Below are 13673 nucleotides of genomic sequence, written 5' to 3' on the forward strand. Positions count from 1 at the left end.
TTACATCTATCACTTGAGTAACTGTAACACAACCACTGAACCCAACTACTGATCAATTATCACAAAATTGTTAGACCGCAATAGGGTTCTCTGAGACGACGAGGTAACACACGTTTCAGCCAATCCCGTGTTTCCAAAGTCAAACCAGCTTTGTTAATATTTCAGTCTTCTGTGATGTAAATAAAGTGTAATATTGAGATGAAAACTGAAAACATGTCAACTCTGTATCTGACCTGGTACAACCTGTCTTGTTGTTGTTTCAGCCCATAACCCAGTGAGGTGGATATTTTGGTTTCAAAGTGAATTTAGTTGAAGATTACCCAGAATCACTCTGTGTGACCCTGTTTACCAAGAATCACTCTGTGTCACCCTGATTACCCAGAATCCCTCTGTGTGACCCTGTTTACCAAGAATCACTCTGTGTGACCCTGATTACCTAGAATCACTCTGTGTCACCCTGATTACCCAGAATCCCTCTGTGTGACCCTGTTTACCAAGAATCACTCTGTGTGACCCAGATTACGCAGAATCACTCTGTGTGACCCAGATTACCTAGAATCACTCTCTGTGACCCTGATTACCCAGAATCACTCTGTGTCACCCTGATTACCCAGAATCCCTCTGTGTCACCCTGATTACCCAGAATCCCTCTGTGTGACCCTGATTACCCATAATCACTCTGTGTCACCCTGATTACCCAGAATCAGTCTGTGTCACCCTGATTACCCAGAATCACTCTGTGTGACCCTGTTTACCCAGAATCACTCTGTGTGACCCAGATTACCCAGAATCACTCTGTGTGACCCTGTTTACCCAGAATCACTCTGTGTGACCCAGATTACCCAGAATCACTCTGTGTGACCCTGATTACCAATAATCACTCTGTGTGACCCTGATTTAGCCCACTGCAGTAAAAGGTTATTAAGTGAGCCATCAATATAGACATTAGACACTAGTAAGTCTTACAATCGACTAATTTGGATTCATTTATTTGCCTTGATGTACAACATTGGCTGCTATAAGCTGAATTGCAGTTTGTACCGTCCACGCCTAAATAATTCAACAAATAGGCACAAAAAAAAAAACGACATGATAAATGTCTTTATGAGGATGGAGAGAGGGAGCGGTCACAACAGGTAAAGACTCAGGGGACCGAGTCAGAGTCAGACAGGTCCGGTCTTGAAATCCATGGTCCAGAACCGATTAACAGGTATTGCACCTCGGAGCAGAGCCACCACATGTAGCTGACAAGCTACTCCTCGACCAAACACGCAGAAACCCACCTGGGCGATGTCCCGGACAGTCTCTGTGCACAAGAAAAGCTCACTACACGTTTTGTCTTTCAAACAAGGAGCCTTTGCCACATCATTACACCCTGCCAGTTCTGCTGTCCTCTTTCTTCAGGATTCTCCTCAACCTTCAGCGTTCAAATTAAAACAGCTAGCTGGCCAAACCAACTAGCTAATGTTAGCTAGCTAGCTGGCCAAACCAACTAGCTAATGTTAGCTAGCTAGCTGGCCAAACCAACTAGCTAATGTTAGCTAGCTCGCTAGCCAAACCAATTAGCCAAACCAACTAGCTAATGTTAGCTAGCTAGCCAAACCAACTAGCTAATGTTAGCTAGCTCGCTAGCCAAACCAATTAGCCAAACCAACTAGCTAATGTTAGCTAGCTAGCCAAACCAACTAGCTAATGTTAGCTAGCTTGCTAGCCAAACGAACTAGCCAAACCAACTAGCTAATGTTAGTTTGCTAGCTAGCCAAACCAACTAGCTAATATTAGTTAGCTAGCTAGCCAAACCAACTAGCTAATGTTAGTTAGCTAGCTAGCCAAACCAACTAGCTAATGTTAGTTAGCTAGCTAGCCAAACCAACCAACTGACTTGACAGTCTGGAAACACCATGGTGGTTTAAGACATACTCTATTGTAATTATATTAATTGTTAATTGTTAATTAAAACAAAACTTGTTAAAAAAAATCTAGCAAAACAACTAAATATGACTAATATAATATTTACATATTAGCTGCCATTAAGGCGCCATGCCTACTCAGGCCAATCAGTCTAGAATCCATTGATCTGAATAGATTGTTGAGAACATGATGTAACACAGATATCAATCAATCCTTTATTTAACTAAGAACAAATTCTTATTTTCAATGACGGCCTAGGAACGGTCAACTGCCTGTTCAGGGGCAGAACGAGAGATTTGTACCTTGTCAGCTCGGGGATTTGAACTTGCAACCTTTCGGTTACGAATCCAATGCTCTAACCACTAGGCTACCCTGTCGCCCCAATAAACAATAAACAATAAACAGATAGTCACTCTTCTAATCAATCAATCAATCAATCAATCAATCAATCAATCAGAAACAATAAACAGACAGCCACTCTTCTTATCAATCAATCAGAAACAATAATTAGATAGTCACTCTTCTAATCAATCAATCAATCAATCAATCAATCAGAAACAATAAACAGACAGCCACTCTTCTTATCAATCAATCAGAAACAATAAACAGACAGACACTCTTCTAATCAACTAATCAATCAATGTATTGATCTGTCCCCTCCTCAGGTGGCGGTGCGAACAGAGAGCGCGGTGAGGAAGCGGTCCCAGGCTATGCCCCGCCCCTCTAGTAAACGGCGGAGTCGCTTCTCTTCCCTCTGGGGGCTGGACACCACATCTAAGAAGAAGGTTAAAGGTCGACCCAGCATCAACCAGGTTCGTCACCGTGTTGCATTTTAACCCCTGACTCCTGACCTTTTAAGCCCCTAACTCTTACTTCCTGGATATCACAAATAATGAAGAAAACAACGTGTGTGTGTGTGTGTGTGTGTGTGTGTGTGTGTGTGTGTGTCTGTGTGTGTGTGTGTGTGTGTGTGTGTTTGCAGGTGTTTGTTGCTGGGGGGGAACCAGTGATCAAACCAACGGAGAGAAGGTTTGAAGATACGGCCAGTGAGAAATCGGTAAGAGTCAAAAGCATATTTTTCCCTCTAAAGGTGATGTGGTTAATTTGATTGTTTATTTAACTTTATATATTATCTACCTCACTTGCTTTGGCAATGTTAACACATGTTTCCCATGACAATAAAGCCCCTTGAATTGAATTGAATTGAATTTAGAGAGAGTTGTGAGAGAAAGAGAGATTGTCTGACGACACAACTAGAGAGAACCCAGTGACAGAGAGAGAGAGTTGTGAGAGAACGAGAGATTGTCTGACGACACAACTAGAGAGAACCCAGTGACAGAGACAGAGTTGTGAGAGAACGAGGGATCGTCTGACGACACAACTAGAGAGAACCCAGTGACAGAGAGAAAGTTGTGACAGAACGAGGGATCGTCTGACGACACAACTAGAGAGGACCCAGTGACAGAGAGAGAGAGTTGTGCGAGAACGAGAGATTGTCTGATGACACAGCTAGAGAGAACCCAGTGACAGAGAGAGAGTTGTGAGAGAAAGAGGGATCGTCTGACGACACAACTAGAGAGAACCCAGTGACAGAGAGAGAGTTGTGAGAGAACGAGGGAATCGTCTAGAGAGAACTAGGGAGGACTCTGAGTGTGAGAGCAACGAAGACGGCACAGTCTGCTCCATATTTCATGAACAAGGGAAGAGCCTGCTTTCACTGTCACCTGTCTTCAGATGGAAACGCACTCACACACACATTATGAAAACCCCCACTGGGATTGTGGGGGTTTAGAGTTCTCTCCACACATACCACGTGCCATACTGTGTGTTCTGGCAGAGGGAATGCGGGGGGTCAAAACTCTCTCCAGAGTTAGGTTAGGGGAGTGGGATGTGTATGTTACAATACCATGCAGCTGGCCTTCTCTCCACCCCCCACTAGTGTGTGTGAGAGCTGGGAAGATGGGAACAGACCTCCTTGGTGGGCTAGGACCAGGAGGGGAGCCAGATGGTACAGGGGAGGACTGGGGATTCAGGGAGTAGGGGGAGTTCACTCTGTCTGTCTGTCTGTCTGTCTGTCTGTCTGTCTGTCTGTCTGTATGTCTGTCTGTCTGTCTGTCTGTCTGTCTGTCTGTCTGTCTGTCTGTCTGTCTGTCTGTCTGTCTGTCTCTCTCTCTCTCTCTCTCTCTCTCTCTCTCTGTGTCTGTCTCTGTCTCTCTCTCTCTCTCTCTCTGTCTCTCAATTCAATTCAATTCAAGGGCTTTATTGGCATGGGAAACATGTGTTAACATTGCCAAAGCAAGTGAGGTAGATAATATATAAAGTGAATATATAAAGTGAAAAACAATAAAAATTAACAGTAAACATTACACATACAGAAGTTTCAAAACAATAAAGACATTACAAATGTCATATTATATATACAGTGTTTTAACAATGTACAAATGGTTAAAGGACACAAGATAAAATAAATAAGCATAAATATGGGTTGTATTTACAATGGTGTGTGTTCTTCACTGGTTGCCCTTTTCTCGTGGCAACAGGTCACAAATCTTGCTGCTGTGATGGCACACTGTGGAATTTCACCCAGTAGATGTGGGAGTTTTTCAAAATTGGATTTGTTTTCAAATTCTTTGTGGATCTGTGTAATCTGAAGGAAATATGTCTCTATAATATGGTCATACATTGGGCAGGAGGTTAGGAAGTGCAGCTCAGTTTCCACCTAATTTTGTGGGCAGTGAGCACATAGCCTGTCTTCTCTCTCTCTCTGTCTCTCTCTCTGTCTCTCTCTCTGTCTCTATCTCTCTCTGTCTCTGTCTCTCTGTGTCTCTCTCTCTCTCTCTCTGTCTCTGTCTCTCTTTCTCTCTCCCTCCCCTACCTGCTCTTTCTCTCTCTCTCTCTCTCTCTCTCTCTCTCTCTCTCTCTCTCTCTCTCTCTCTCTCTACCCCCTACCTTATCTGTCTCTCTCTGCCTCTCTCCCTCCCCCACTTTCTCTCCCCCAATCTCTCTCCCTCTCCCACTCTCTCTCCCTCCCTTTCTCTCTCTCTCTGTGTTTCTCTCCCTCCCCCACCTTCTCTCTCTCTGTCTTTCTCTCTGTCTCTCTCTGTGTGTGTGAGATACCCCGTGTCTACGTGAGTGTGGGCTCCCCCATCTCTCTTTCTTTCACACACACACACAGTTAAACAGAGGACCACCGAGGTAGACTGACACACTACCAGCGGACAGATGGAGATGGTACCGAGGGATGGGATGATGGATAGATGGAAAGGAGAGACAGACGGGATGGGAATTAGATAGATGGGGGATGGAGGGATGGAGGGATGGAGGAACAAAGAGATAGGAGGGAAGTAAGAAGGAGAGAGAGACAGAGAGAGAGAGAGACAGAGAGACAGAGACAGAGAGAGATAGAGAGAGAGACACAGAGAGATACAGAGAGACAGAGACGGAGAGAGATAGAGAGAGAGAGAGAGGAGAGAGAGAGAGACAGAGAGAGAGAGAGATACAGAGAGACACAGAGAGAGACAGAGACAGAGAGAGATAGAGACAGAGAGAGAGACAGAGAGAGAGAGAGAGAGAGAGAGACAGACAGAGAGACACAGAGAGACAGAGACAGAGAGAGATAGAGAGACAGAGACAGAGAGAGAGACAGAGACAGAGACAGAGACAGAGAGACAGAGAGAGAGAGAGAGAGAGAGAGAGAGAGAGAGAGAGAGAGAGAGAGAGAGAGAGAGAGAGAGAGAGATACGGTAGGGGAGATAGAGGGAGAGAGAGAGAGAGATACGGTAGGGGAGGGAGAGGGAGAGAGAGATAAGGTAGGGGAGGGAGAGGGAGAGAGAGATAAGGTAGGGGAGAGAGAGACAGAGAGAGATAAGGTAGGGGAGAGAGAGACAGCGAGATAAGGTAGGGGGGGAGAGAGAGAGAGAGAGAGAGAGAGAGAGAGAGAGAGATAAGGTAGGGGAGGGAGAGAGAGAGAGAGAGGGACAGACAGAGAGAGAGACAGAGAGGGATAAGGTAGATGAGGGAGAGAGAGAGAGACAGACAGAGAGAGAGAGAGACAGGGAGAGATAATTTAGGGGAGGGAGAGAGAGAGAGAGAGAGAGAGAGAGAGAGAGAGAGAGAGAGCCTTCGAAAAGTATTCAGACCACTTTACTTTTTCCTGATTTTGTTACAGCCTTATTCTACACACAATACCCCATAATGACAAAGCAGAAACAGTTTTTTTACATTTACGTACGGAAGTATTCAGACCCTTTACTCAGTGCTTTGTTGAAGCACCTTTGGCAGCGATTACAGCCTCCAGTCTTCTTGGGTATGATGCTACAAGCTTGGCACACCTGTATTTGGGGAGTTTCTCCCATTCTCCTCTGCAGATCCTCTCAAGCTCTGTCAGGTTGGATGGGAAGTGTTGCTGCACAGCTATTTTCAGCTCTCCCCAAAGATGTTCAATCGGGTTCAAGTTTGGTCAATCAGTCTGGTTCAATCGGGTGCAAGTCAAGGACATTCAGAGAGTCTGGCAGGATGGCAGTCTTAGTGACAGGCAGGATGGCAGTCTTAGTGACAGGCAGGATGGTAGTCTTAGTGATAGGCAGGATGGTAGTCTAAGTGACAGGCAGGATGGCAGTCTTAGTGACAGGCAGGATGGTAGTCTTAGTGACAGGCAGGATGGTAGTCTTAGTGATAGGCAGGATGGTAGTCTTAGTGACAGGCAGGATGGCAGTCTTAGTGACAGGCAGGATGGTAGTCTTAGTGACAGGCAGGATGGCAGTCTTAGTGACAGGCAGGATGGTAGTCTTAGTGACAGGCAGGATGGCAGTCTTAGTGACAGGCAGGATGGTAGTCTTAGTGACAGGCAGGATGGCAGTCTTAGTGACAGGCAGGATGGTAGTCTTAGTGACAGGCAGGATGGTAGTCTTAGTGACAGGCAGGATGGCAGTCTTAGTGACAGGCAGGATGGTAGTCTTAGTGACAGGCAGGATGGTAGTCTTAGTGACAGGCGGGATGGCAGTCTGGCAGAATGGTAGTCTGGCAGGATGGCACTCTGGCAGGATGGTAGTCTGGCAGGATGGTAGTCTTAGTGATAGGCAGGATGGCAGTCTTAGTGACAGGCAGGATGGCAGTCTGGCAGAATGGTAGTCTGGCAGGATGGCAGTCTGGCAGGATGGCAGTCTGGCAGGATGGTAGTCTGGCAGAATGGCAGTCTTAGTGACAGGCAGAATGGCAGTCTTAGTGATAGGCAGGATGGTAGTCTTAGTGACAGGCAGGATGGCAGTCTTAGTGATAGGCAGGATGGCAGTCTTAGTGACAGGCAGGATGGCAGTCTTAGTGACAGGCAGGATGGTAGTCTGGCAGGATGGTAGTCTTAGTGACAGGCAGGATTGTAGTCTGGCAGGATGGTAGTCTTAGTGACAGGCAGGATAGTAGTCTTAGTGACAGGCAGAATGGCAGTCTTAGTGATAGGCAGGATGGTAGTCTGGCAGGATGGTAGTCTTAGTGACAGGCAGGATGGCAGTCTTAGTGACAGGCAGGATGGCAGACTTAGTGACAGGCAGAATGGTAGTCTTAGTGACAGGCAGGATGGTTGTCTGGCAGGATGGCAGTCTTAGTGACAGGCAGGATGGCAGTCATAGTGACAGGCAGGATGGCAGTCTTAGTGACAGGCAGGATGGTAGGCTGGCAGAATGGTAGTCTTAGTGACAGGCATGATGGTAGTCTTAGTGACAGGCAGGATGGTAGTCTGGCAGGATGGTAGTCTTAGTGACAGGCAGGATGGTAGTCTGGCAGGATGGTAGTCTTAGTGACAGGCAGGATGGTAGTCTGGCAGGATGGTAGTCTTAGTGACAGGCAGGATGGTAGTCTGGCAGGATGGTAGTTTTAGTGACAGGCAGGATGGTAGTCTGGCAGGATGGTAGTCTGGCAGGATGGTAGTCTGGCAGGATGGTAGTCTTAGTGACAGGCAGGATGGTAGTCTGGCAGGATGGTAGTCTTAGTGACAGGCAGGATGGTTGTCTGGCAGGATGGTAGTCTTAGTAACAGGCAGGATGGTAGTCTGGCAGGATGGTAGTCTTAGTGAGAGGCAGGATGGTAGTCTGGCAGGATGGTAGTCTGGCAGGATGGTTGTCTTAGTGACAGTTAGGATGGTAGTCTGGCAGGATGGTAGTCTTAGTGACAGGCAGGATGGTAGTCTGGCAGGATGGTATTCTTAGTGACAGGCAGGATGGTAGTCTGGCAGGATGGTAGTCTTAGTGACAGGCAGGATGGTAGTCTGGCAGGATGGTAGTCTTAGTGACAGGCAGGATGGTAGTCTGGCAGGATGGTAGTCTTAGTGACAGGCAGGATGGTAGTCTGGCAGGATGGTAGTCTTAGTGACAGGCAGGATGGTAGTCTGGCAGGATGGTAGTTTTAGTGACAGGCAGGATGGTAGTCTGGCAGGATGGTAGTCTGGCAGGATGGTAGTCTGGCAGGATGGTAGTCTTAGTGACAGGCAGGATGGTAGTCTGGCAGGATGGTAGTCTTAGTGACAGGCAGGATGGTTGTCTGGCAGGATGGTAGTCTTAGTAACAGGCAGGATGGTAGTCTGGCAGGATGGTAGTCTTAGTGAGAGGCAGGATGGTAGTCTGGCAGGATGGTAGTCTGGCAGGATGGTTGTCTTAGTGACAGTTAGGATGGTAGTCTGGCAGGATGGTAGTCTTAGTGACAGGCAGGATGGTAGTCTGGCAGGATGGTATTCTTAGTGACAGGCAGGATGGTAGTCTGGCAGGATGGTAGTCTTAGTGACAGGCAGGATGGTAGTCTGGCAGGATGGTAGTCTTAGTGACAGGCAGGATGGTAGTCTGGCAGGATGGTAGTCTTAGTGACAGGCAGGATGGTAGTCTGGCAGGATGGTAGTCTTAGTGACAGGCAGGATGGTAGTCTGGCAGGATGGTAGTCTTAGTGACAGGCAGGATGGTAGTCTGGCAGGATGGTAGTCTTAGTGACAGGCAGGATGGTAGTCTGGCAGGATGGTAGTCTTAGTGACAGGCAGGATGGTAGTCTGGCAGGATGGTAGTTTTAGTGACAGGCAGGATGGTAGTCTGGCAGGATGGTAGTCTGGCAGGATGGTAGTCTGGCAGGATGGTAGTCTTAGTGACAGGCAGGATGGTAGTCTGGCAGGATGGTAGTCTTAGTGACAGGCAGGATGGTTGTCTGGCAGGATGGTAGTCTTAGTAACAGGCAGGATGGTAGTCTGGCAGGATGGTAGTCTTAGTGAGAGGCAGGATGGTAGTCTGGCAGGATGGTTGTCTTAGTGACAGTTAGGATGGTAGTCTGGCAGGATGGTAGTCTTAGTGACAGGCAGGATGGTAGTCTGGCAGGATGGTATTCTTAGTGACAGGCAGGATGGTAGTCTGGCAGGATGGTAGTCTTAGTGACAGGCAGGATGGTAGTCTGGCAGGATGGTAGTCTTAGTGACAGGCAGGATGGTAGTCTGGCAGGATGGTAGTCTTAGTGACAGGCAGGATGGTAGTCTGGCAGAATGGTAGTCTTAGTGACAGGCAGGATGGTAGTCTGTCAGGATGGTAGTCTGGCAGGATGGTTGTCTTAGTGACAGGCAGGATGGTAGTCTGGCAGGATGGTAGTCTTAGTGACAGGCAGTGGTGTAAAACACTTAAGTAAAAATACTTTACTACTTAAGTAGTTTTTGATCTGTACTTTACTTTACTATTTATATTTATAGCTTACTTTTCATCCACTGCATTCTGATATACTGGAATTAGCTGTGTATTAGACTAGTGTTATTAGCTGTGTATTAGACTAGAGTTATTAGCTATATAATTCATGTTAATTAGAATGGAGTTATTAGCTGTGGAGTTATTGTGTTTTCGCTGTCTCTGAGCAAAATACGTTTGAATTGTGTAGAATACATAACATGGACTGCTGGTTGCTTGTTAAATTCCTCTGTCATGATTCTGTAAAACTACTGTACTGTATGTACTAGTATAACATGTTGTTTTGTAATAGTATGGAGTATTTCAGGTAATAGTATGGAGTATTTCAGATAATAGCATAGAGTATTTCAGGTAATAGTATGGAGTATTTCAGTCAATAGTATTGAGTATTTCAGATAATAGCATAGAGTATTTCAGGTAATAGTATGGAGTATTTCAGGTAATAGTATGGAGTATTTCAGTCCATAGTATGAAGTATTTCAGATAATAGTATGGAGTATTTCAGGTAATTGTATGTAGTATTTCAGTCAATAGTATGGAGTATTTCAGGTAATAGTATGGAGTATTTCAGTTAATAGTATAGAGTATTTCAGGTAATAGTATAGAGTATTTCAGATAACAGTATGGAGTATTTCAGATAACAGTATGGAGTATTTCAGGTAATAGTATGGAGTATTTCAGTTAATAGTATAGAGTATTTCAGGTAATAGTATAGAGTATTTCAGATAACAGTATGGAGTATTTCAGGTAATAGTTTAGAGTATTTCAGGTAATAGTATAGAGTATTTCAGATAACAGTATGGAGTATTTCAGGTAATAGTATGGAGTATTTCAGGTAATAGTATGGAGTATTTCAGCAATAGTTTAGAGTATTTCAGGTAATAGTATGGAGTATTTCAGCAATATTATGGAGTATTTCAGGTAATAGTATAGAGTATTTCAGATAATAGTTTAGAGTATTTCAGGTAATAGTATGGAGTATTTCAGGTAATCGTATAGAGTATTTCAGATAACAGTATGGAGTATTTCAGGTAATAGTATAGAGTATTTCAGGTAATAGTTTAGAGTATTTCAGGTAATAGTATGGAGTATTTCAGGTAATAGTATAGAGTATTTCAGATAACAGTATGGAGTATTTCAGGTAATAGTATAGAGTATTTCAGGTAATAGTTTAGAGTATTTCAGGTAATAGTATGGAGTATTTCAGGTAATAGTATAGAGTATTTCAGGTAATAGTTTAGAGTATTTCAGGTAATAGTATGGAGTATTTCAGGTAATAGTATAGAGTATTTCAGATAACAGTATGGAGTATTTCAGGTAATAGTATAGAGTATTTCAGGTAATAGTTTAGAGTATTTCAGGTAATAGTATGGAGTATTTCAGGTAATAGTATAGAGTATTTCAGGTAATCGTTTAGAGTATTTCAGGTAATAGTATGGAGTATTTCAGGTAATAGTATGGAGTATTTCAGCAATAGTTTAGAGTATTTCAGGTAATAGTATGGAGTATTTCAGCAATATTATGGAGTATTTCAGGTAATAGTATAGAGTATTTCAGATAATAGTTTAGAGTATTTCAGGTAATAGTATGGAGTATTTCAGGTAATAGTATAGAGTATTTCAGATAACAGTATGGAGTATTTCAGGTAATAGTATAGAGTATTTCAGCAATATTATGGAGTATTTCAGGTAATAGTATGTGGTATTTCAGCAATAGTTTAGAGTATTTCAGGTAAAAGTATGGAGTATTTCAGCAATATTATGGAGTATTTCAGGTAATAGTATAGAGTATTTCAGATAACAGTTTAGAGTATTTCAGGTAATAGTATGGAGTATTTCAGGTAATAGTATAGAGTATTTCAGATAACAGTATGGAGTATTTCAGGTAATAGTATAGAGTATTTCAGGTAATAGTATGGAGTATTTCAGGTAATAGTATAGAGTATTTCAGATAACAGTTTAGAGTATTTCAGGTAATAGTATTGAGTATTTCAGGTAATAGTATAGAGTATTTCAGATAACAGTTTAGAGTATTTCAGGTAATAGTATGGAGTATTTCAGGTAATAGTATAGAGTATTTCAGATAACAGTATGGAGTATTTCAGGTAATAGTATAGAGTATTTCAGGTAATAGTTTAGAGTATTTCAGGTAATAGTATGGAGTATTTCAGGTAATAGTATAGAGTATTTCAGATAACAGTATGGAGTATTTCAGGTAATAGTATAGAGTATTTCAGGTAATAGTTTAGAGTATTTCAGGTAATAGTATGGAGTATTTCAGGTAACAGTATGGAGTATTTCAGGTAATAGTATGGAGTATTTCAGGTAATAGTATGGAGTATTTCAGACAATAGTATCTATTTAGTTTGTTATCATTGTAATTCCCTTTCTCCTTTAAACCTCTATTTCCATATCCAGAAGGAGGAGGGTTCATTGAAAATGATTCCCCAGGACAGCGTGGACAGTGAGATTTGGGTTCTTGACTACCTGGCCCCATCCTGGGTGTGTCTACCTAACGACCAGCCTGTGCTTGTCGTCATTCAACCAGGGGAGACTGCAGAAGATACCCTGGACGCTGTCTGCAAGGTGGGCTACTTAGATTACATAGATTATACATCTTACACACTACACCTAACAACCAGCTTGTACACAGTACCATTTTTTCAGTGTTAAATCAACATTTAAAGAGTTTAATTTTAACACTATCTCAGAGTACATACGGTCCCACTCTACAGAGTGTAAAAACTACTCTGATTATAGTGTTACATTATGATGATTGTTGATGAAGCACTCCGTGGTGTCAAATTAATACTGCATTAGACTTGACTGTTACTTCTAGTGTTAATCTAGAGAGAACTCCTATTACTGTTACTTCTATTCTAGTGTTAATCTAGAGTGTGTATATGGTGTGTATATGGTGTGGGTATAGTCTAGTGTGTGTATATAGTCTAGTGTGTAAATAGTCTTATCATAGTGTGTATATGGTGTATATAGTGTGTATATAGTGTGTATAAGGGTGTATATAGTGTGTCTATAGTGTGTGTATAGTCTAGTGTGTATATAGCATGTATATAGTGTGTATATAGTGTGTATATAGTCTAGTGTGTATATAGTATGTATATAGTGTGTATATGGTGTGTATATAGTGTGTATATAGTCTAGTGTGTATATAGTCTAGTGTGTATATGGTGTGTATATAGTGTGTATATAGTCTAGTGTGTATATAGTGTGTATATAGTGTGTATATGGTGTGTATATAGTGTGTATATGGTGTGTATATAGTGTGTATATAGTGTGTATATAGTCTAGTGTGTATATAGTGTGTATATAGTGTGTATATAGTGTTTACGTAGTCTAGTGTGTATATGGTGTGTATATAGTGTGTATATAGTGTGTATATAGTGTGTATATGGTGTGTATATAGAGTGTATATAGTGTGTATATAGTGTGTATATGGTGTGTATATGGTGTGTATATAGTGTGTATATAGTGTTTATGTAGTGTTTATGTAGTCTAGTGTGTGTATATAGTGTGTATATGGTGTGTATATAGTGTGTATATAGTGTGTATATGGTGTGTATATGGTGTGTAAATAGTGTGTATATAGTGTATATAGTGTGTATATAGTGTTTATGTAGTCTAGTGTGTATATAGTGTGTATATGGTGTGTATATAGTGTGTATATGGTGTGTATATAGTGTTTATGTAGTCTAGTGTGTGTATATAGTGTGTATATGGTGTGTATATGGTGTGTATATAGTGTGTATATAGTGTTTATGTAGTCTAGTGTGTGTATATAGTGTGTATATGGTGTGTATATAGTGTGTATATAGTGTGTATATAGTGTATATAGTGTGTATATAGTGTGTATAGTAAGGTAATAATATATAATATGGTCAACTCACGTAGTCTGTGTAACCATTTAATCAACTATTCAGTCTTATTTATCAATCTGATGGCTATTTATCAGCTGTTTGGCTTGTGGGTAGAAGGTGTCTCGAAGCCTGTTGGTCCAAGAGCCTATGCTCTGGTGTCGTTTGCCGGACAGTAGTGAACTGGCTTG

General features: G+C 42.5%; 1 protein-coding gene across 1 annotated transcript in view; it reads left to right on the plus strand.

Moving 5' to 3' along the window:
• Positions 1–13673, plus strand: part of LOC139388131 (rho guanine nucleotide exchange factor TIAM1-like) — a 182737-nt gene that overhangs the window by 91002 nt on the left and 78062 nt on the right. Inside the window, exons 11-13 of the mRNA XM_071134712.1 lie at positions 2577–2723; positions 2894–2968; positions 12029–12196. Coding sequence (XP_070990813.1) covers positions 2577–2723; positions 2894–2968; positions 12029–12196 — 390 coding nt within the window. The remainder of the gene's footprint in view (positions 1–2576; positions 2724–2893; positions 2969–12028; positions 12197–13673) is intronic.

This window comes from Oncorhynchus clarkii, chromosome 29 (genome assembly GCF_045791955.1).
Source record: "Oncorhynchus clarkii lewisi isolate Uvic-CL-2024 chromosome 29, UVic_Ocla_1.0, whole genome shotgun sequence".
Classification (NCBI taxonomy): Eukaryota; Metazoa; Chordata; class Actinopteri; order Salmoniformes; family Salmonidae; genus Oncorhynchus; species Oncorhynchus clarkii.